This window comes from Mustela nivalis (assembly GCF_964662115.1).
Source record: "Mustela nivalis genome assembly, chromosome: 11".
NCBI classification, from domain to species: Eukaryota; Metazoa; Chordata; class Mammalia; order Carnivora; family Mustelidae; genus Mustela; species Mustela nivalis.
Window position 1 is genome coordinate 73,917,323 of NC_139030.1, and position 21,044 is coordinate 73,938,366.

General features: G+C 40.7%; 1 protein-coding gene across 12 annotated transcripts in view; it reads left to right on the forward strand.

Moving 5' to 3' along the window:
- Positions 1-4,901: 4,901 nt before the first annotated feature.
- Positions 4,902-21,044, forward strand: part of USP40 (ubiquitin specific peptidase 40) — a 75,800-nt gene continuing 59,657 nt past the window's right edge. For 3 of the 12 annotated variants that reach the window (XR_014300555.1, XR_014300556.1, XM_082690597.1), the window contains exons 1-9: positions 4,939-5,054; positions 5,357-5,464; positions 6,338-6,555; positions 9,027-9,094; positions 10,362-10,475; positions 12,905-13,069; positions 15,070-15,216; positions 17,437-17,580; positions 20,028-20,156. Coding sequence is in view for 9 of the 12 variants with exons in the window: in XM_082690597.1 (XP_082546723.1) it covers positions 5,002-5,054; positions 5,357-5,464; positions 6,338-6,555; positions 9,027-9,094; positions 10,362-10,475; positions 12,905-13,069; positions 15,070-15,216; positions 17,437-17,580; positions 20,028-20,156 (1,146 nt within the window). In the remaining 3 variants the exon portion in view is untranslated. Of the gene's footprint in view, positions 5,055-5,356; positions 5,465-6,337; positions 6,556-9,026; positions 9,095-10,361; positions 10,476-12,904; positions 13,070-15,069; positions 15,217-17,436; positions 17,581-20,027; positions 20,157-21,044 lie in introns of all 12 variants that reach the window. The other 9 variants (XM_082690602.1, XM_082690599.1, XM_082690604.1 and 6 more) reach the window with 9 other exon arrangements.

Genomic DNA, 21,044 nt, shown 5'->3' on the forward strand with positions numbered 1-21,044 from the left:
AATACAAAGGGACAAATATTGCCTGATCTTAATGATATTTAGAATATATATACAAATGGTCCCTGAATTAATGACGGTTTAACTTCTGATTTTTTTACTATATGATGGTATGAAAATGATATGCCTCTGGTAGAAACCTTACTTTCAGTTTTGAGTTTAGATCTCTTCCAAGGCTAGCAATGTGCAGCATAATCCTTTCTCCTGATGCTGAGCAGTGAGAGTAAGCCACAGCTCCCAGCCAGCCCCACGAACACAGGATAAACAACTGATACACTGATAACCATTCTGCAACCATACAACCACTCGGTTTCACATTTTCAGTATTCAATAAATCACGTGAGATATTCAACGTTGTTTTATAAAATATGCCTTGTGCAAGACGATTTTACCCAACTGCAGGCTAATGGATGTGCTCTGAGTACATTTAAGTTGGGCAAGGCTAACCTATGATGCTCAATAGTTAGGTGTATTAAATGCATTTTTGACTTATAATATTTATCAGGACATAACCCCATTGTAAGTTGAGGAAGATCTGTATTTTGTTAAGAACTCATAGTACAAAAAATAATGGTTATGGTAAGCATGAGTGTTGTAGTAAAGGGGATATTTTTTAAAAAAGTAGAATGGTGATTGCCAAGGGCTGGGGGTAGGGAGTAATGGTTAATTACTATTTAATGGGTATAGAGTTTCAGTTTGGCAAGATGAAAAGAGTTCTGGAGATGGATAGTAGTTATGGTTGCACAAAATACATTACATTTGATTTAAAAATATTTAAAAAATTTTTGATTTAGTGTGGTAAAATGTACATTACATAAGAGTTAACATTTTAACTGTTTTTAAGTGTTCCATCCAATGATATTAAGTATATTCACATTGTGCAACCCATTAAACATTAATTCTCCATTCTCCCTTCTCCCTAATCCTGGAAACCAATATTCTATTTTCTGCCTCTGCCAATCTGCCTAATATAGGTTAAGTGGATCACACAGTATTTGTCCTTTTGTGTCCATTTGGTAGCATGTATCAATATCTTAAAGGCTGGATAATATTCCTTTACATGTATTTACCCAACTTGTTTTTCTGTTGATCCATCGATGCACCTTTGGTTTGTTGGCCCTGAATTTTATTTTATTTTAAGATTGTATTTGTTTCTTTGAGAGAGAGAGAAAGAATGAGCAGTGGGGAGGGGCAAAGGGAGAGAGAGAGAGAGAGAGATGCAGACTGCCCAGTGAGCAGGATGATACCCAACATGGGGCTCTATCCCAGGACCAAGAGATCATGACCTGGGCCAAAGATAGGTGCTAACCCACTGAGCCACCCACACACCCTGATCCTGAATTTTAATAAGGAGAGAATTAGATCCTGGTGAGTATTGCCTGCTGAGTTGCTCCCCATTACTCAGAGATGGAGGCCCAGTAAACATCACCCACATCTCTGAAAGATTAAAATTTCCTGCGTCACTGGATTTGTTCTGTGTATCTTATGTACAGGTTACACACACAAGGATAGAATATCACTCTGATGAGAACATGTTTACTTTTTAATCTCTTGCTCTGCTCTATTCACTTTGCCCTCCTGAAGGTTTATGTAGGCTTGTGTCCTAGTTAGGGACTTTATTAAGCTTTGAACCTCCAATTTATTCTAGTGGACTTTTTGTTTATAACAGCCCCTTCCAACAACCCCATTCCCTCTATGAAAGCACTGTTCCTTTCTTTTGTTCTCTGAACTTGCCTATGGTTTTGCCATAGTTTCCATGTCCGGAATAGAATATAACTTTCTGCTATTCTCAAATAAATCCATTTTTGGTGGTAAAATAACTGAGAGTTTTTATCTTGAAGCTTAACAATATGTAACACACGTACTGGCCTGCTGTCAGCGCTATGTGCTAGATAGCGTTGTTACTCATTGGCTAGAACTGTGTCACGTGACTACTCAGAGAGGGAAGTCTCATACCCTGTAAGATTGAGGGTCTGTTAGAAGGAGAGAAGTACACTGAATAGTCTGCTAGCAGTGCTGCAGAAGAGGAAGAAAGAGGGAGAGAGGATGACCAACCCAGCAAGCAGGTGACTGACTTAGAGAGGCAGTGTAGTATCCGTGATTAAAAGGGCAAGCCCTAGAGCCAGGACTCAAGTCTTGGTTGGAGATCTTCTGTGTAACTTTGTAGGAATTATATGCCTCCCAGGATCTCAGTCTTCTCATCTACAGAATGGGAATGATATCAGTTCCCACCACAGAGCATTGTTATGAGAATTAAATGAGATAGTGCTTAGAAACCATCTGCAGGGTGCCTGGATGGCTCAGTTGGTTAAGCAACTGCCTTTGACTCAGGTCGTGATCCTGGAGTTGTGGGATCGAGTCCCACATTAGGCTCCCCGCTCGTGGGGATTCTGTTTCTCCCTCTGACCTCTCCCTTCTCATGCTCTCTCTCTCTTTCTTAAATAAATAAAATAAAAAGAAACCATCTGCAATATAAATGCTCACAACGTTTTTAAGGCATCACTAAACCTTTCTTGCCCAGGACCTCACATGGTTGACATATAGGGTGGAAGCTCCATGAGCCCAGAGTCTGGTCAACAGTTTTATAGGTTCAACTCAAATTTTCTGGGAAGCAAATAAGGATTTAAATTTTCACCATAAAGGGGCACCTGGGTTGCTTAATCAGTTAAGCATCCAATCTTGATTTCAGCTCACATCATGATCTCAGGATCCTGGGATCAAGCCCAGTGTCAGGCTTCCAGCTCTGCAGGGAATCTGCTTGAAAATTCTCTTCCTCTCCCTCTGCCCCTCCTACCACTCACGTGTGCAAGCTGTCTCTCTCTCTTTCTCTCTCTCTCTCTAAAATAATTAAATAAATCTTTTTTTAAAAAATTCTAAAACTTCACCATAAACTACAAAGCCACATATCGGTGTTATTAATGATAATGCAACTAAATGTATTTAGTGTTAACTGCTGTAGGGGCAACAAGACAGATAAGGTATGATCCCTGACTTGGAGATACTAACAAAATGATCAGATGTGACTTTGCCAGATTCATGGGTTACAAGAGAGTTACACATAATCCTGGAGGCTTAATGAAAGAAAAGGACAGATATTTTTAGAGCTCTGGAAAACTTCTATGGGTGATTTAGAGTCTGTGATGGGCTTTCATTGAAGGCAGTGAAGGGAGGCTCTAGGAGGACAGATATCCTGCACAGAGAGGACAACATGAATCGGTCACAGAAGCAGGAAGGCAGATGGCACTCTTGAAAACACTTTAACTAGAAAACAGGTGAGTAGTGAGAAATACAGCAGGAAGAGTGTTGGGACCACAGTGGACTAAGAACATCAAAATGAGGAGTTTCTACAGAAGACACTGGGGAAACACTGAAGCTTCTTGGTAAAAAAAAATGTGACCTCAGGGTAGCTCTTGTAGTGAGTGACAGGTAGGATGGATTGGGTAAGATGGGAGTCCACTCAAAAGGCTGTTGGCCTAATGCACGTGACGCTCAGTGAGAGTCTGATGGGCAGAGTGGGAGCTGTAGAAATGAACGAAGTGTCGTCCAGGCGATACTTTAAGTCACAAATGGTTGACTTTATGGACAAAAGATAAAATTTCAAATACAGCTGCAAGACTTTGATGCCTATGAGAAAAATGATGATGGTTTTAATAGGCCATTCATTTAACAAATATTTATTAAAAGCCTTTTTTAAAAGATTTTATTTATTTATTTATTTATCAGAGAGAGAGAGAGAGAGAGAGAGAGAGCACAAGCAGGGGGAATGACAGGCAGAGCAGGCAGAAGGAGAAGCAGGCTCTCCGCTGAGCAAGGAACCTGATGCAGGACTCAATCCCAGGACCCTGGGGTCATGACCTAAGCTGAAGGCAGCCACTCAGTCTACCGAGCCATGCCGGTGTCCCTATTAAAAGCCAGGAACTGTTGAGGTGGCTGGGATACAACTCTGCAGAACGGAGAGCCTGTGTCTTCCTGGAGCTAACCTTCCAGCGTTCATTCTTAGGGAATGGAGATTTGAGGAATATCTACTTTTTAGCAGGGGAGGGTATGAAGCACCGCGGGCAAGGGAGAAGCATTCGAAGGGCAGGATAGAATGCCACGGAGCATCCTGAAGAGGAGGCTGCCAAGGTTGCTGAGTGATAACGGGTACCTGTGAACAGCCATTCCCTCTGCGGTTTCCTAATCTAAACCTTAGCCTCGCAGCCGGTCCTCTGTTTCCAGCTCTTTCCCTATCAGCATTTCCTGAGCAGCGCAGCCACATGAATCTCCCTAAAATGTTCCAAGTGCAAATCCCTGAGGGTTCACGTTGACACCTGCCTTGCAATTTCATCCATCACTACGGCTGTTCTTCATCTCTCAAACCTTTCGCTGAGGTAAAAACCATGTTCTCCCTGTCTCGCTCATCCATTCCAGGATGGAGGCTGGATTAGACCAGGGAGATGCTTGAAGCAGAGCCTGAACAGCTAGCTCCTTGAAATAGTCCACTAAAGGTGTCCAAAGGGGCAAGAGGAAAAATTTGAGGTTTTTATGTACTCCTGTGTATGCTACTTAGAGTTGGTGCAGACAAAATAAACACTGAGGATGCTGTACAGGTTTAAGGATATGTGGAACATTTTTCACCGGAGACACATTTGGAATGGTCTTTCGAAGAGCGTGGCGAACCCGAAGCCCTGCAGTTTCCAATGTTTGGGTAACTTGTAAATTAACCATGCCAAAAGACTCAAATATAAACTCTACATTGTGAATAAATGCATCGCCGTCCGACCGAGCGAACCCGTGGACCCGCGCACCCGCGCACACACAGGGACGCCAACATTGCTCTCCCACCGCGAGACTCCCGAACTCTGGGGGCAAAAGAACCACATTGCCCATAAGGTCCCGCGCGGCGGGCCGGCGCTCCCGCGGGGCATCCTGGGAAACGTAGTTCGCGCGTTCCTTAAATGGCCCACGCTCCAGGCCGCGGGAGACTTCCCCGCACCAGCATGGCTGCGCCCATTTGGGGCGCGTATGGTTGTTTCGAATGTGGGTCTGAGCCGGCTCGTGGGGCTGGGCTTTAGGCAGTAAGTGGGGCTGGCAGCTGGGGTTCTCGGGGTGGGGACGTGGGAGGCGCAGGGACGCTGTGGGCTGCACGCCTGAGACCGGCGAGGCGAGGGGCTGCCTGGGCGGCCTCCGGACGCCGCCCTCGTCGGGCGTCGGGTCTGCGGCCGCGGGGACCGTCCGCTTTTTGCGCCCCTAGGCTCCGTGGTGGGTTACAGGGCTGGAGGCCTGGCCTCCGCCACGGCGTGGGGCAGACCGGCATCCAGACCACATTCTCGAGGCCGGACCTCCAAGCTCCATTTTTTTGTGCTTTTTTTTTTTTGAGGAACGGGTTGAAAAGGAATATATTGCATTTCAGCGCTTCCTGCCCCTTAGGAACTGTGCTAGGCGCTTTGTGTGTCTCATCTCCAAGTGACCCTCCTCCACACTCGAGGTGAGACCTTGAGCGGGTCCTGCAGGTCCCCACAGCTAAGGTTAGCATCACTGGACACAGAGTGGCAGGCCTTTGGGCTCGTTGGTTTTCATGGCAGTCTTTTTTTCCCAGGGAACCTCCTTCCGGCTCTTTAGCTTTGGGATCATGTACTAAACTGCTGTAAAGATTAGTGTGTTCCCTTTGCTTCCTCTGAGTGTCATAATCTGGCACAAGAAGTATGAGAAGCTGAGATTTCAGGAAGCGGTTGATGGCCCCCAGGCCCTTGCCAACTCACAGACTCCAGGATTGGTTTTGCCACCCCAGCAGTAGATGAGGTGTAATGAGGGGTTTTCTTTGTTTTTTTCACCATGCCTTTTTTTTTTAAAGCAGCTATTTTTTTTTTTAAGATTTTATTTATTTATTTGACAGAGATCACAAGTAGGCAGAGAGAGAGAGAGGAGGAGGAAGCAGGCTCTCAGCTCTGCAGAGCAGAGAGCCCAATGCGGGACTCGATCCCAGGACCCTGAGATCATGACCTGAGCTGCAGGCAGAGGCTTTAACCCACTGAGCCACCCAGGCACCCTAAAAGCAGCTATTCTTTATTGTGAGCCAAACCCTGTGCACCAAGTGCCTTTCTTAAGTCTCTCATTTGGTTTAAGGGACCCTGCATGGTAGTCGGTATTCCATTTTACATATGAGAACACGGATTCGTTAACTTAACTTGCCTGTGGTCCCCCAGGTAGTGTGGAGCAAGGATGAGAAAATTCAGGTCTTGCAGTCTCCAAAGCCCAAACTACTGGATAAACTTTCTGATGGAAGTGTAAGATTGGGAGATGTGTGGAAAGCTTGTTTTGTAAATAAAAGCGTTTGTATAACATGTCATATTCTTTTAAGGGTAGGATTTAGTTTCACAATGTTTGGGGATCTGTTTGAAGAAGATTATTCCAGTGTGTCAAATTATCAGTATGGAAAAGAAAAGAAATTAAAGACCAAAACCTTGGAGCCACCAGCTCCTAGGGAATTCACCAATTTAAGCGGAATAAGAAATCAGGGTGGAACCTGTTACCTCAATTCCCTCCTTCAGACTCTTCATTTCACACCTGAATTCAGAGGTATGCTGTGTTACATGCTTTTGATTAATAATATGTACCTTTGTCTTTACGTGTAATCAGTTATGCAAGATTACAAATTACCTCAAAGGTGTATTCCCCCGTATGTGTTTATTGTGGCTAAGGTAAAAAATGTTCATCCTCTCTGTAGGGAAATGTGAAACTTAAATTATTTAAATACATTCTGTGCAAGCACAGTAATTTTTAGTAACAAAAAATAAGGCAATGGGTTTCTTTTCTAATTCTCATTTAAAATACAACATAAAGACAGTTTTGCCAGTCTTCATTACTGTTATGCTATTTGTATTTTTGAGTTTTAAAATTTCTCTAAAGTAATAAACATTCCCACCAGAGTTACCCAAAACACTTCTGTCCTGCCTTTTAGAATGGCGACGGGGCATCACATTATATAGTCCACAGTCGTTTATCTGCAATTCTGAAATCCAGAATGTTCCAGCAGCCTGGTTTGAACTGGTTTGGGGTCAGAAGCTGACCTAATGTGAGGCCGTTTATAGTCTTAGTTATCTTATCTCACTTGAGTGGTTATTCATACATTTATTACAGGAGTATTAACTCCTTGATTAACAGATACTGTTTATCCCAAACCCTGCTGGGGATATAATGTTAACGTACTATGACCCTTTCTTATTACCTTTCTAAAATCTGGAAATTCCAGAGACCCAAGATGTCGTATAAGGGACTGTGTATAAGAAACAGAACCCCATTCATGTTAGCTCAATTAAAAGGGGGATTTACTAACCACTACAGGAAGCCAGCCTGACCTCATTGGAGCCTTGATTTCTTGCCCCTGTTTTTCTCTGTTTTTCCCATTCCCGTCTCTGCAAACCAGCTTCCTCCACAAGGGTCTTAGTCTTTCTGATCCCTTTACTTCAGTATAAACATAACCTTCCCATGGTCCTGACTGGGGCCCCTCAGCCACAGAGCTACATGAGTGGCTCAGCTCTCCACAGTGTCTGCTTATACTGAGGACAAAAATCCTGGCTCATCCTGTATCCAGTATCTCATCCCTCTTCCCATCACTACCAAATTTAGCAAATTTTTTGACATTTTCTGTTGCTTCTAAGCTTAGAAAGCCTTCCTGCCTCCAGAGATTTAGTAAATATTTATCATTATCCCCTTCCCAGGGCCATTCTAATGGATTAAGCTGCATGTGGGATTTCAGAGTGGTGACATTTGTCCTTGACTCCATTCTCTCCATAAAAATATCTCCCAAATGTATTCAGTTATTCCACCATTAGAAATTTTCAACACACATTTCGATAGATTACTGAGGAGAGTTAAAGTTTTCCAAGTTTTAATATAGTTGAAGTAGAAAAGTAGCTTTAACAAGAGATTAAGACATGATTGGTGGGCAAGTGGTCCAGATCATAAAGAGGGCCACTGAGCAAGGATAGGGCTGAATGGAGAAGGCCACCAAGCAAGAGCCCGGGCCATCTTACACTCAGCAAAGGAGATCGCTGGCCAAGCACATGGGCTTGTATCTTCACGTGGGCTGATGCATTCCCTATAAGGCTTTGCAGGAATCCTGATGCCTATTGAAGGGCTAAGAATTGGCAGAGTGCTGGCAGGGAGAAGAATTCTGGAACTTTTGGGGACAGTTTCTTGTGTAGTGCTGAATTGGGTTCTACTGTACTAGTTCATGGTGGCTGAGATAGTGGGAAATAATTGTAAAACTCCTTGTATAGTTTTATCCTTTAACTTTTATGTTTATAGTTCATTTTTTTCTCAGTTCCTGCCAGAAGGGAGGAATATAACATTCATAACCAAGGCAGCAGTGGTTTCCAGAGAGAGACAGTATCCATGCCATCCTTTGTCTTCCTAGAGTAGATCAAAGTTTCTATCTAGTTTGAATACAGACTTCCCATAAGATTCTGATATACCCCCGTGGGGGGCATGTCTAGACTTAAGAGTATAAAACAGTTGTGAAGACTGGCTCTGGGTTACCAACTTATTTTTCCAGGTAAGGTCACTACCATCTGCTACTACCCTTAACACAGAAAAGACATTCTTATACCCAAAAAAGTAAGGGCATTGAGAGTTAAAGGTGGCCTTTCTCTCAAAAGGGTGGTTGGAAGCCTCGAATGTGGCTTGTGGATGAACACACGTGACACTATTATATATTGTGTATTTCCTCATGTGGTTTTTGGGACCCACTGCCACAGGCAATAGGAAGCCATCAAAGATTTCTGATATTACTGTTTTTACTTTAGAAGCATAGTTTTCCTTTTATTGATCTTCTGTACTGAAATCTTAGCATGCCTCTTCATATAGAGTTGGTGGTTAAAGGTAATGTTATCAGGAAGTAAAATGTGTAGAGTAACAGTATAAATACTGCCACAGTCATACTTCTGAATCTTTAACTGATTTTATTTACTGGAGACTTTGACTTTCTAAAACCGTTTTTTAAAAATGAAATAACATCATTTATATCTCTGTTTCTACATTTTGTTTAGAAGCTTTATTTTCCCTTGGCCCAGAAGAACTTGGTTCATTCGAGGATAAGGATAAACCTGATGCAAAGGTATTAAATCTATGATTTACAGCGTCTTTTTTTTGGAGTATTAAAGAAATGTTTTTTAAGGAAGAAATTAATTCCTTATCCATAGAGATTCATAATTTTATTAATTACTAAATATTAATCTTTATTTTCAAGAAGTGACTTGGCCTGTGTGCCCGAATGAATTGAATCTTCCTTCCAAAAAATAATTACCTCAAATATAGTGCTGCTACTGCTTTATAAACCTAGCTTGGTCAAGAAGATATTTGCAACTAGCCTACACTAGCCTACCGGAAAATCTACTTAATGAACAGATTTATAACAGCAACAGAAAAATAAAGACTGGTGTTCTTTCATTTTGATATTCTGGAAATAAGCAGAGTGAGGAATTTGTTTATTATGAGTGCGTATCTAATCTTGTTCTTTCTGGCTCTAAATACCATTTAGAAGTTTATTGTTTTTGGGCTGAAATCTGTGCTTCTTTTTTTTTTTTTTTTTTTTAAGATTTTATTTATTTATTTGACAGAGAGGGATCACAAGTAGGCATAGAGGCAGGCAGAGAGAGAGAGAGGAGGAAGCAGGCTCCCCGCTGAGCAGAGAGCCCGATGCGGGACTCGATCCCAGGACCTTGAGATCAGAAATCTGTGCTTCTTAATAGGAGTCTTCTGTGATCTGGCCCAGCTCTTCTCAAACCACCTGTGATGCAAAGAGCCAATTTTTATGTATTTCCTTTTATTCCCAGTCTCCTGAAGATCATACATGTGGTGACAACCTCAAATTGCCATAAAAGTGTCGGAAGTCTTATTCTTGCTTTAGATAGGAACATCCAGTCTCCCCACAAGGCTCTGAACATCCTTCTCTGCTGCCCTAACCCTCCCCACACCAAATAAAGCAGGAAGACGATGAAGCAGGTTCAGACTCCACAGCAGGTGGGAGTCGTGACCAGAATTTCCTTACAGGGAGTGGGTCTCTGAGAGGTTTCAGAGGAGTGAACGAGCAGACACTGAAATGATTGGCAGCAATCAGTCGTGGTTTCTTAAGGGCTGTGTGGGTGTTCATACTGATCATACTGTGTCTAGGTAGGGAACTCCAGATAGCTAAAACTTTTTGGATTGGATTAGAATTTTAAAAGAAAAGCGAATCTTACTTCCCTCTATGTGATAGTTTTAAACTTCCTCCCGATTGAACTGAATGAACTAGGAAAGAAGAGAAAACTCGTTTGCAGTTCTTTTAAAACACCCCAACTGACGTGAACAGATTTCATTTAGAAATGCGTTTGCTTCTTGACCAGGTTCGGATCATACCCTTACAGTTGCAGCGGTTATTTGCCCAGCTTCTTGTCTTGGACCAGGACGCAGCGTCCACAGCAGACCTCACTGACAGCTTCGGGTGGACCAGCAATGAGGTACGAAGGTCAGCTCCTCCAAAGGAACCAAGTTATCAACAATAAAGAGTAAACACTGGTTTAATGACATTATCTAACTTCCTTTAATTTTGTCTTAGAGTCTGAAGTAATAGTTCAAATTCTTATTTCTCATGTTCAGTAACTACAAGCTAGAGATATATTTCTAGACGCTTGTGCTGTGAATGGGTATGATTTGGCATGGGGGAGAGGGTTGTGGAGAGAGGGAGAAGTAGAACTGGGCTTTTACAGTTTCTACCTTTCATGTAGTCTAGTTAGGATACAAGATCTACTACACAGAAATTGCCATTTATGTAACAAATTGTTGATCGGCTCGAAAACCTGACTGCAATAATTCTGTGACTGTCTTTGTGATGTGTTTCTGTGTTTGGGTCTGGGTATTCTCATTGGGACACTTGCTTGAAGCAAAAGGCTGAACATGTTCTTGGCGGGTCTTTTTATTTTCCCTGTCCCTCTTTTCTCCAGTCTCTCCTCCTTTTCCTCCTGTATGTGGACATTTTCTGAATTTCTGTTGGCGTTTCTAAAGGGTACTTCACTATATGCAAACACTAAATATGTCAGCAGTGAATAAAGGTGCTTTTTGTCAATATTGATGAGCTGCGATTTTTTTTTTTAATGGACTAGATGTATTCTTGCAAAGGAGAGGTGTGGGGACTATCACAGAGTTTAAAGAGGCAATGACCAGATAACATTATATTGCCTTCAAAATAAACTTTCCACTCTGGTCTTCTAATGAGGAATACGCCTAAACCAGATGATGCTGTGAGATTGAAGAGGTAGGGCTTAGGCTTTGAAGAAAATGGGATATCATACAATTAAATTTCTGGTGTAGGGCAGGCGCTTAGGGTTAATTCCTTGTTCCTTCCTTGTTTTAAAAATGGCCGCTCTGCTGAGCTACAATTCATAGGCCGGAAGATTCACTCTTGAGGGTACAAGTCGCACTTGTTCGGATACTTACAGAGTTGTACAGCTGTCACAACAGTCCCTTTCAGAACATTTTCATCACCCCCAAAAGAAACCCCATACCCAGTAGCAGTCACCCTCCCCACCAGACCCTGGCAACCACCACCTCCTTTCTACTTTCCCAGATTTGCCTGTTCTGGGTGTTTCACAGAAATGAAATTATGTGATACGAGATCTTCTGAAACTAGCTTCTTTCCCTTAAAATCATGTTTCCAAGATTCAGGCATGTTATAGGATGTATCAGCACTCCATCCCTTTTTATTGCCAAGTAATATCCAGCTGGAGGGATGGGCCGTGTTGTTTTTTTTAATCTTCTCATTAGCTGATGCTTTTTCCTTTTTGATCCTGAGTGTCTACTGAGTTGCTGATTTCACACCCTCAAAGCAGTGAAACCCTTATTTATTAATCTCTAAATTAAATCTCTCAAGAAACCTGCTAGGATTGGTAGAGAGGGACTCAGAGGCGCCTAGGCGCCTTTGCCTTACTTAGAACTGTTCAGGAACAGCGTGAAAACATGCACCGGTTCCCTTCAGAGGCAGTGATCATGAGTTGAAAAACAAGAAAAAAGATCCTGAGGCCCATTTCTCGCTCCAGCTTCCCTCCACTTTATCAGCTGCTTTTCCTGCGACACTTTCTTTAAAATTGTCCTCCCTCGTGGTCTCTACTTCACCTTTCATTTGTTCTCTGCCTCCTTTCTGCCTTTCTGGTCAAAGTCACTCATGACATCCATGTGCCAAGTTCTAGGAGCCACTTCTCTGCTCTCAGCGGGCTCTCAGGAGCACTCACCCCACTCCACATCAAAGCACCAGCTCCCACTGGTTCCCATGACCTCGTCTCCTGGTCCTCCCCACCCCCGCTCTTCCGCCTCTGTTCTGCTTCTGAGTGTTGGTGGCCCCCTTGGCTCTGGTGTATCCGTTGTTCTTAAAGCGTTCAGTCTGTTCCCACAGAGTTGCCTGACTCGTAGGGTGAAGCGAGTGCCACCAGAATTTTTCTCATCTCTTTGTTACTTGGTCCATATATGTAAGCAGTAGATTCTGGTTCTTTTCAAATGCTGGTAATTCGGATCCCCTGTAGAAGTGAGATTGTGCCGTGCATACTCTGCCAGCTCTTAGAGACCACTCTGTGCCTATTGTGTTCTTCCCTCTTCTCCTCCTGTGGCACGGCCATGGGTGTGGTTTCCCACAAGAATAAAAGCACTTTCCTGTTTCAAGTGAGTTGAGTTGTATGTATACACTGAACACCCCCTGTTCTTGTTTCATTTTGGAGTGAAAGGAAAAGTGGTGATCTCTTCCCCTGGTCCCGGTGTGTTTAGCTTAGTCATCCTTAATATTTGATCAAGACTTTGGATTTCTAAATAAATCTTGTGTTTTTTAACTAATACCTCTTTAAAAATCTGTTTTGAAAAATCTAAAGCACAAAATTCCATTTAAAAGTTACCTGTTTTATAGGAAATGAGGCAACATGATGTGCAGGAACTGAATCGAATTCTCTTTAGTGCTTTGGAAACCTCTTTAGTCGGGACCTCCGGCCATGACCTCATCAATCGTCTGTATCATGGAACCGTTGTTAACCAGGTTGTTTGTAAAGAGTGTAAGAATGTCAGTGAAAAGCAGGTGAATATGCAAGCGTGTTGTAATAATAAGTCATAAGTTCTAATGCACGTAATTAAATTTGTGATCTGTAATACCACATGAGGAGCCAAGTGTTTATTACTAGAAATGACCTTATCATGTTTTTTTTTCTTTTACTCTAGCCCTACACTTCAGTCCTAAATTTGTAATCCACATTTCTTCGTATAAACTGAAAGAAGCAAATGTCTTAAAGCATAGCTTCAGATATTTAGAAAATAAATTGGGGGGATGTTTATAGGTAGAGGTCTGTGTCCTCATGAGAAAGCCAGTATCATGGTTGGTGGGGACAAAAGGGAAGTAATAAAAATAGAGAACAGTAAGGAATGTTTACAGTAATAAACATGTATAATTAAATACTGGATTTCATTTATGAATGTCCTTCAGAAAGTTTATTTATATGTGTGAGCTTATGTTGTCCGTTTAATCTCATTGGAAATTAGAAATTTGCTCATGAGATGGAATAATCTCCACTTGCTCTATAAATCTTGTGTAGCATATGATTACATCACTGAACAGTTGTCCCTTAATAAAAATCTCCCTTTTTTGTTATGGCAAGAGTTAAAGAAAATTGCTGTGTCTGTATGAGTAAAAAATTAAATACCACTTTCTAAATTTTGCATTAATTGCTTTTTTGGATACATATATGTATTCTTTTTCTGCTTTTTATGAAAGAGTTGGGGATAAAAAATACTTTTTTTTAAAAAAGATTTTATTTATTTGTCAGAGAGAGGGAGAGAGAGCGAGCACAGGCAGACAGAAGGGCAGGCAGAGGGAGAAGCAGGCTCCCTGCCGAGCAAGGAGCCTGATGTGGGACTCAATCCCAGGACGCTGGGATCATGACCTGAGCCGAAGGCAGCTGCTTAACCAACGGAGCCACTCAGGCGTCCCTAAAAATTACTTTTTTGTTCTTTTTGCCTGTGCTCCTAGAGGATTTGGTCAACCTAGTTTGGAAATACTAAGACAATGGTGTCTGGATTACCATATGATTAGCTTAACAATTCTATAATTATTCACAAAGAAATTTTGAGAAATAAATGTGTGAAGGCACATAGTAAATTATCAACATTAACTTTTCATATATACATATGATAAATTGCATATAAGTGTTGTTTGTATTACTTTAGATTTCCACCATGAATCAGAACTCATTAGTTTCCAGTCCCTGTAATAACCCCTTACAGTAATGCTAGTGCACACACACACACACAAAACTGAACGATTTAAGCCTGCCAGATTTTAAGTGTTTATTACTATAAGTAAATTACAATTCCATTGCAGTTGCAGTAGATTCGATGGACTCCTGTTGGCAAAATACTGTCCTCTTAATTTTCATAAAAAATACCTTTTTAGGGGCACCTGGGTGGCTCAGTGGGTTAAAGCCTCTGCCTTCTGCTCAGGTCATGATCTCAAGGTCCTGGGATCAAGCCCTATATCAGGCTCTCTGCTCAGTGGGGAGCCTGCTTCCCCCTCTCTCACTCTGCCTGCCTCTCTGCCTAATTGTGATCTCTGTCTGTAAATAAATAAATAAAATCTTTAAAAAAAAAAAAACTTTTTATCCTGGCTCAAAGCAATTTTTTTTTTTTTTATGACTTCTTGGTACATCAGTTGCAGCAAAAGAGGAGGAGGAAGTGGGGTTTACACTAGGGACTCTAGCCTTGTCCACGGCTAAGACAGAACTGATAAACACCGCACACTTCTCGGTTCAGATGTGTGTTCAATGGTTTTAGTTCCTGCTAAAATAGGTTTTATTATAGCTACACCGAACTTAAGGAAACCTGGACGTATTTTAAGCCAAATTATAATTTGATTTAGGGTAATTTTGTGTGGTGAATTTCACCGTATCTTATCGGGAGGTCTGTATCTTCATACAATACAGTGTTTTAGGGAAAAGTTATGTTATTCCCAGTCTGTGTAGGAGTTGGTGATGTGTTCGTGAACCACTACAAAATTGTTTTTTCATATTATGTTCATGTGTATTTCAGGAAGACTTCTTAGATCTAACAGTAGCAGTCAAAAACGTATCAGGTTTGGAAGACGCCCTCTGGACCATGTTTGTAGAAGAGGAAGTGTTTGACTGTGACAACTTATACCACTGTGGGACTTGTGACAGGCTGGTTAAAGCCACAAAGGTAAGACAGCTACCTGCCTTCTCCCAGGGGGCCACTTAATACCTGGTAGCATGAAGGTTTGCCAAGTGAAGTCCGCTTGTATGAGAAAGTCCAGAAGATACATGTGAACCTCTTCATTGGAACTAAGGTTTGAAAAGACATTCATATTCTGCATATATCTGTATTTTTATCTTTTGCAATCAAGAGTTTTTTTAAGCTTTCAACCCAACAGTTCTCTCAACTTCTTTTTGTCCCAGGAAAAAATTTATGTGTACCTCAGTGTTTCTTTTTTTTTTCTTCTTCTTACCTCAGTGTTTCTTAAATATACCTTTTTTAAATAAACCCCCTGTCTCCTGGCTTTTTGCAGAGTAACATTAGGAAGAAGGTGATGGGTTTTTATTGCTGCCAAGGAGCTCATTGAGCTTTGCTTTCTTTGCTTACTACTATGAAAAATGCAGCTTTGTTTTCTGTACACGGAGTTACTTGACTGGATAGATACACGCTTCCCAACTAGACTAGACTAGCTAGTCTAATCTAGTCTAGACTAGCTAGTCTAGTACTCCCCTTCTGCCTCCCTCAGTGGGAAGTACTCATCTTGCCAGTTAAAGGGCTTGACAGGGTACCACTGGGTTTCTCACTAAAGGATGAGAGGGGGACAACTGTTAGAAACTATTCCACTGCTGCCAGAGGATGTGATGGGCTCTCCAGTCCGTGGTTAGTGAGCACCCACTTATAGAGCTACCACAAAAGATGGGTCTTTGCAATCATCTGTAACAGAGCACCAATCCTAGAGCTGACAGTTACGGAATTTCCCGTGAAACAAAATGAGGACTGATTCAGATAACATACAGTATTGATTTAGATCCTGGAGGTTGTAAGTGAGAATGTAGTAAAAAACAAACAAACAAAAAACTCCATGCCTGTAGCTTTCACAGTAGGATTGGGAAACCAGGGTAATTTTACATTGTTTAATGTGTATCTCCATCCAGGCTTTGCCTTGTTGTGATACGCAAATGGAGATGTGTATCTTCTGCTTATCTATTTTGTATTTCACGTTTGGTGTTAAAACTATAATCTGATAAACATGAAATTCAGAAGATGGAAAGTATTAGAAGGATACTTAAACACATTCTTAATTTTGGTTGAACCTAATTTGCACATTAGTAAAATAAGAATCATTAGCACAACGAAAGCAGTTCTTGGCATGTACTTTTTATGTTACTGGTTTAATTCTGTTTCAGTGGAAATTTTTTCATCTCAATACATTTAAAGGTGCATCCTAAATTTCCATTTGGTTGTGATACCTAAAGTCGGTTTTCTTATTCTGAGCAGACTTTTCTCAGCCATAGTATAGATGAGATACTCAGGTTTTTTAGATGTATTTTTTTTAACGGGTTGGAGTTACATTGCTGTTTTTTAATCCCCAAATTTGTGGAATTGTTTTAAATTTCTCTTTAGGAATGTTAGATACTTATATGTAAGGATAATATTATAATTAAGGATGATTTTATAGATGGAAAGGATTTTTTTGCCACCCCCTACACAACACACCGTTAATACTAAGGGGTTGTGGAAAGCTGATGACTTTTAAATAAAAAGCAGCTTCATCTAGTGTTTTGTTTTAAAGCAAGGAAATTAAAAATTGCCTTTTTACTTGCTTTTAAGGACAATCATTGTAAAACCCCAATCAGTGGGTCTTAACATTAGGGGAGTGAGAGCGTTTTGAAAGTCTAATGAAAACTGTGAATCTTCTCCCCAAAAAATTCAAGTATGCAGACCATGTAATTTCAACAATTCAGATCCACTGAAATAGGTCCGTAGGTCTAGGTGAGGAGCTCCAGTCCTTCAGAAATAAAAGGACCGTGTGTGTGCCAGACAAAGTGGAGGCACCAAGGAGGCCAGGACTCACACAGGGAAGGAGCAGTGTTAGAAGGGGGAACACCAGTTACAACACGCTCATCGGATAGCTTTGATTATAGGATATCAACACTAAAAACATAAACTTGGGTTGTAAACTTTTAGTTGTTAACATAAATGAGTCACATCACCTTTAGTCCCATAAAAGAGATGAATTCACATCAAGTACTGACTTAAATCCAGGTTGATGAATTAATGTGATTGAAGGACACATTTCTCTTTAAACTGAATCATGGGTTGCTTTTTTATATCTTAAGAAACATTATGTATTCTTTTCTATAACTCTGCTTTTAAAACAACTGTAAATTTTTTTTCTTTCCACAGTCAGCCAAATTACGTAAGCTGCCTCCCTTTCTTACTGTGTCATTATTAAGATTTAATTTTGATTTTGTGAAGCGTGAAAGATACAAGGAAACTAGCTGTTACACGTTCCCTCTCCGGATCAATCTCAAGCCTTTTTGTGAACAGGTTTGGACTGTTTTATTGTGAAATTCTTTCTTTCCTCCTCTCAAGACTGAATCATTTTTTGGCCTGATTTTCGGTTGACTTGTTGCAGAATCTTTCAGCCTGGCACAGTTAATATTTTTGAGTTGCGTAATTCTTTGTTGTGGGCTGTATCCCACACATTATAGGATTTTAAGCCGCATCCCTGGCCTCTGTCTTCTCTGGGACAGTAGCATCCCACCCTCTCACCCCATCCCCAGTAGTGACAGAATGTCCAGATCTTACCAAGTGTCCCGTGTCTCCTGGGGGAGAGTGTGGATGAAATCAATCCCAGCCAAGGACTACTGGTTTCTTACAGTCCTTTTGATTTCCAAAGTATGGATTTGTCCCCAGTTCTTTTTAGTAAACTCTCCTTGAAAAATCTTTGAGAAGAAAAATTAAGAACAGAATGAGAAATTACCCTACATGACTAATTAATAACTATTAATTAGTATTTTGTTATCTGGATTTGGATTTAGTTTACATGAGATGGAATAATGAATTACACATCTAGAAAGTGAATTACACATCTAGAAATTGGAATTTCACTAGAATTTATAATCTTTGAAATACAGGAAGGAAAGTTTTGAGAACGCTAATTATACAATGTACTTCATAAGCCGTTTCAAAATATTTTCTGTATAATTGCTGTACATGCCAAGATCAGAGCCATGAGACTGCTGCATTTCTTCTTACAAGTCATTTGTATGTATATCGAGACCAGAAAGAGCATTTATTAAGTAGCTATTAAGTTTTTTTGTATAAAAATTGTATTTTCTTTATTCTTCAATTCGGATGGGCCTTCCTCTACTTCAAGCCTGGTAGCTGAGCTTTTTGGATTTTGTTTGACTGGCACATACAGAATGAACAGTTTTTCCAGAGGAAATCAATATACCCCCCCATTTATTGCCTGAATAAAACAGTTCTTGGGGGTGCCAGGGTGGCTCAGTCGTTTAAGCATCCAACTCTTGGTCTCAGCCCAGGTCTTGATCTCAGGGTTGTGAGTTCAAGCCTTGCACTGGGCTCCCTGCTGGGCGTAAAACCTACTTAAAAACAGCAACAACAACAATAATTTTTTTTTTTCAGGATAACTGCATTAATTCTTCTATAATTTTCTAGTTTTGTTGAGAAATAATTGACAGACATCACTATGTACATTTAAGGTGTGCAGGATAATAGTCTGATTTACATATCTTACGAAATGACCACTCTAGATTTAGTTCATGTATATCATCTCATACAGAAAAATTTTAGCTCTTCTCAAAAGAGTAGTTTATCACATTATTTTAACATACTTTGAAATAACAAAATTGAAATAGGTGAACCATTGAGCACTAGCTAAGAAATTGACCGTAGTTTTACTTTTTGATTTCGGTATTCACGAAAAAAATGGTCACATTGCCTCTGTGTTTTTATCTCTCATCTTTTGCCTGAACCAGACATTTAAAAAATACTACTTACTTTAGAAGTAGAGTGTTTCAGGGAAATAAGTTTCTTAATAATTGACACCCTTCGAGTGGTGTATTCACAAGCAAAGTATCTCTTAACCTAAAGTAGGTTTTTGTTTTTTTTTAACGCCGATATAAGCCTTCATCAGTTGGGTCAGTCACAATTACAGAGCACATTAATTATGGAAAAGATTGATCATAGAAGAAAGAACCTGTTCATCCCACTAAACTGTCTCTAAACAAACAGATAGTATTCATAACTGCTTAATTCCTGTGATGCAGAGCACTGAGTGTGAGGAGGGTGATAGTGGATATGGCTCTGACTCTGAGACCCATGACCCTCTAGTTGGAAAACAGGACACATTTCAACAGCTAAAGAACACATTTCTAAAACAGTGTAATAGGTATAACACAAAGATGGTTTTCTCTTGCTAAAACTATTGCAGATACATTGGGGAGCATGTTTTATTAGCACTTTAGAGTACATGATCTTAGCCAAAGTTCATAAAAGTAACATTTTTTGCGTTTTCCTGTGTAAGAGGCAGAATTTGCTTGGTTGTTATGCGGTATTAGATGAATGACAGTTTTCTGGGGCGCCTGGGTGGCTCAGTGGGTTAAAGCCTCTGCCTTCGGCTCAGGTCATGATCCCAGGGTCCTGGGATCGAGCCCCGCATCCGGCTCTCTGCTCAGCGGGGAGCCTGCTTCCCTCTCTCTCTCTGCCTGCTTCTCTGCCTACTTGTGATCTCTGTCTGTCAAATAAATAAATAAAATCTTAAAAAAAAAATGTTTCCTAGATGAATGACAGTTTTCAGTCTCAGAATTAAAAATATTTAACTTTAAAGCCAATTACTCAAATTTACATAAATTACCCCTAAATAACAATAATAAACAGGTTTCTTATTTAAAAATAGAAAGAAATTCTCTTTGGTCATGTGTCTTCCCATTTTATGCAAACTAATATTGTTTATGCTCTGTTTCTTGTAGAGTGACTCGGATGACTTGGAGTATGTCTATGACCTCTTCTCGGTTATTATACATAAAGGTGGTTGCTATGGAGGACATTACCACGTCTATATTAAAGATGTCGATCATCTGGGAAACTGGCAATTTCAAGTAAGCATAGAAATTAGTTCTAGTCTTACTGTTTTGGTGAGGATAATCTTTTGCCACTTACATATATTTGCCCTTGGAAATGTTTCTAGGCATGGGAAGTTAATATAGTTAGAAGTTTTAAATTTTTATTTATAAAAAGTTTCATACTGGGGCGCCTGGGTGGCTCAGTGGGTTAAGCTGCTGCCTTCAGCTCGGGTCATGATCTCAGGGTCCTGGGATCGGGTCCCACATCGGGCTCTCTGCTTGGCAGGGAGCCTGCTTCCCTCTCTCTCTCTATCTGCCTGCCTCTCTGTCTACTTGTGATCTCTGTCTGTCAAATAAACAAATAAAATCTTTAAAAAAAAAAAAAGTTTCATACTTAAAGAAAAATAATCAGCATCATAGAAACACCTATAGATCCTCTTCACCTGCGTCCTTCAGTTGTTAACAATTTGCCAGATTTGTGCAAACACACATAGTTAACATTATGAGTGCTGACCCATCTGAAATTAGGTGCCTTTACCCCTAAATACTCCGTGTTTGTCTCCTGAGAACGAGGGTGTTCCCTTACATAAGGATCAAAATCAGAAGCTTGCGCATTAAAGTGATAGTGCTCTCTAATGAGGAGTTCACATTCAGATTCCACCAGTTGTCTCATCCAGACCCTTTACAGCATTTTCTTCCCCAATGTAGTGTCAAATTCAGAGTCCTGCATTATATTTAGTTAGTGTATCTCTTGGGTCTCCTATAATCAACAGCTGTTCCCAGCTTCTCTGCCTCTCATGACACCAGCCAAAGATGATAAAGATTTTCCTCCTATAATGTCTTCCAAAAGTTTTATAGTTTTGCCTTTTACATTTAAAACTTCTTAGTCCTTCTGGAATGGTTTCCTATGAATGGTATGTGATT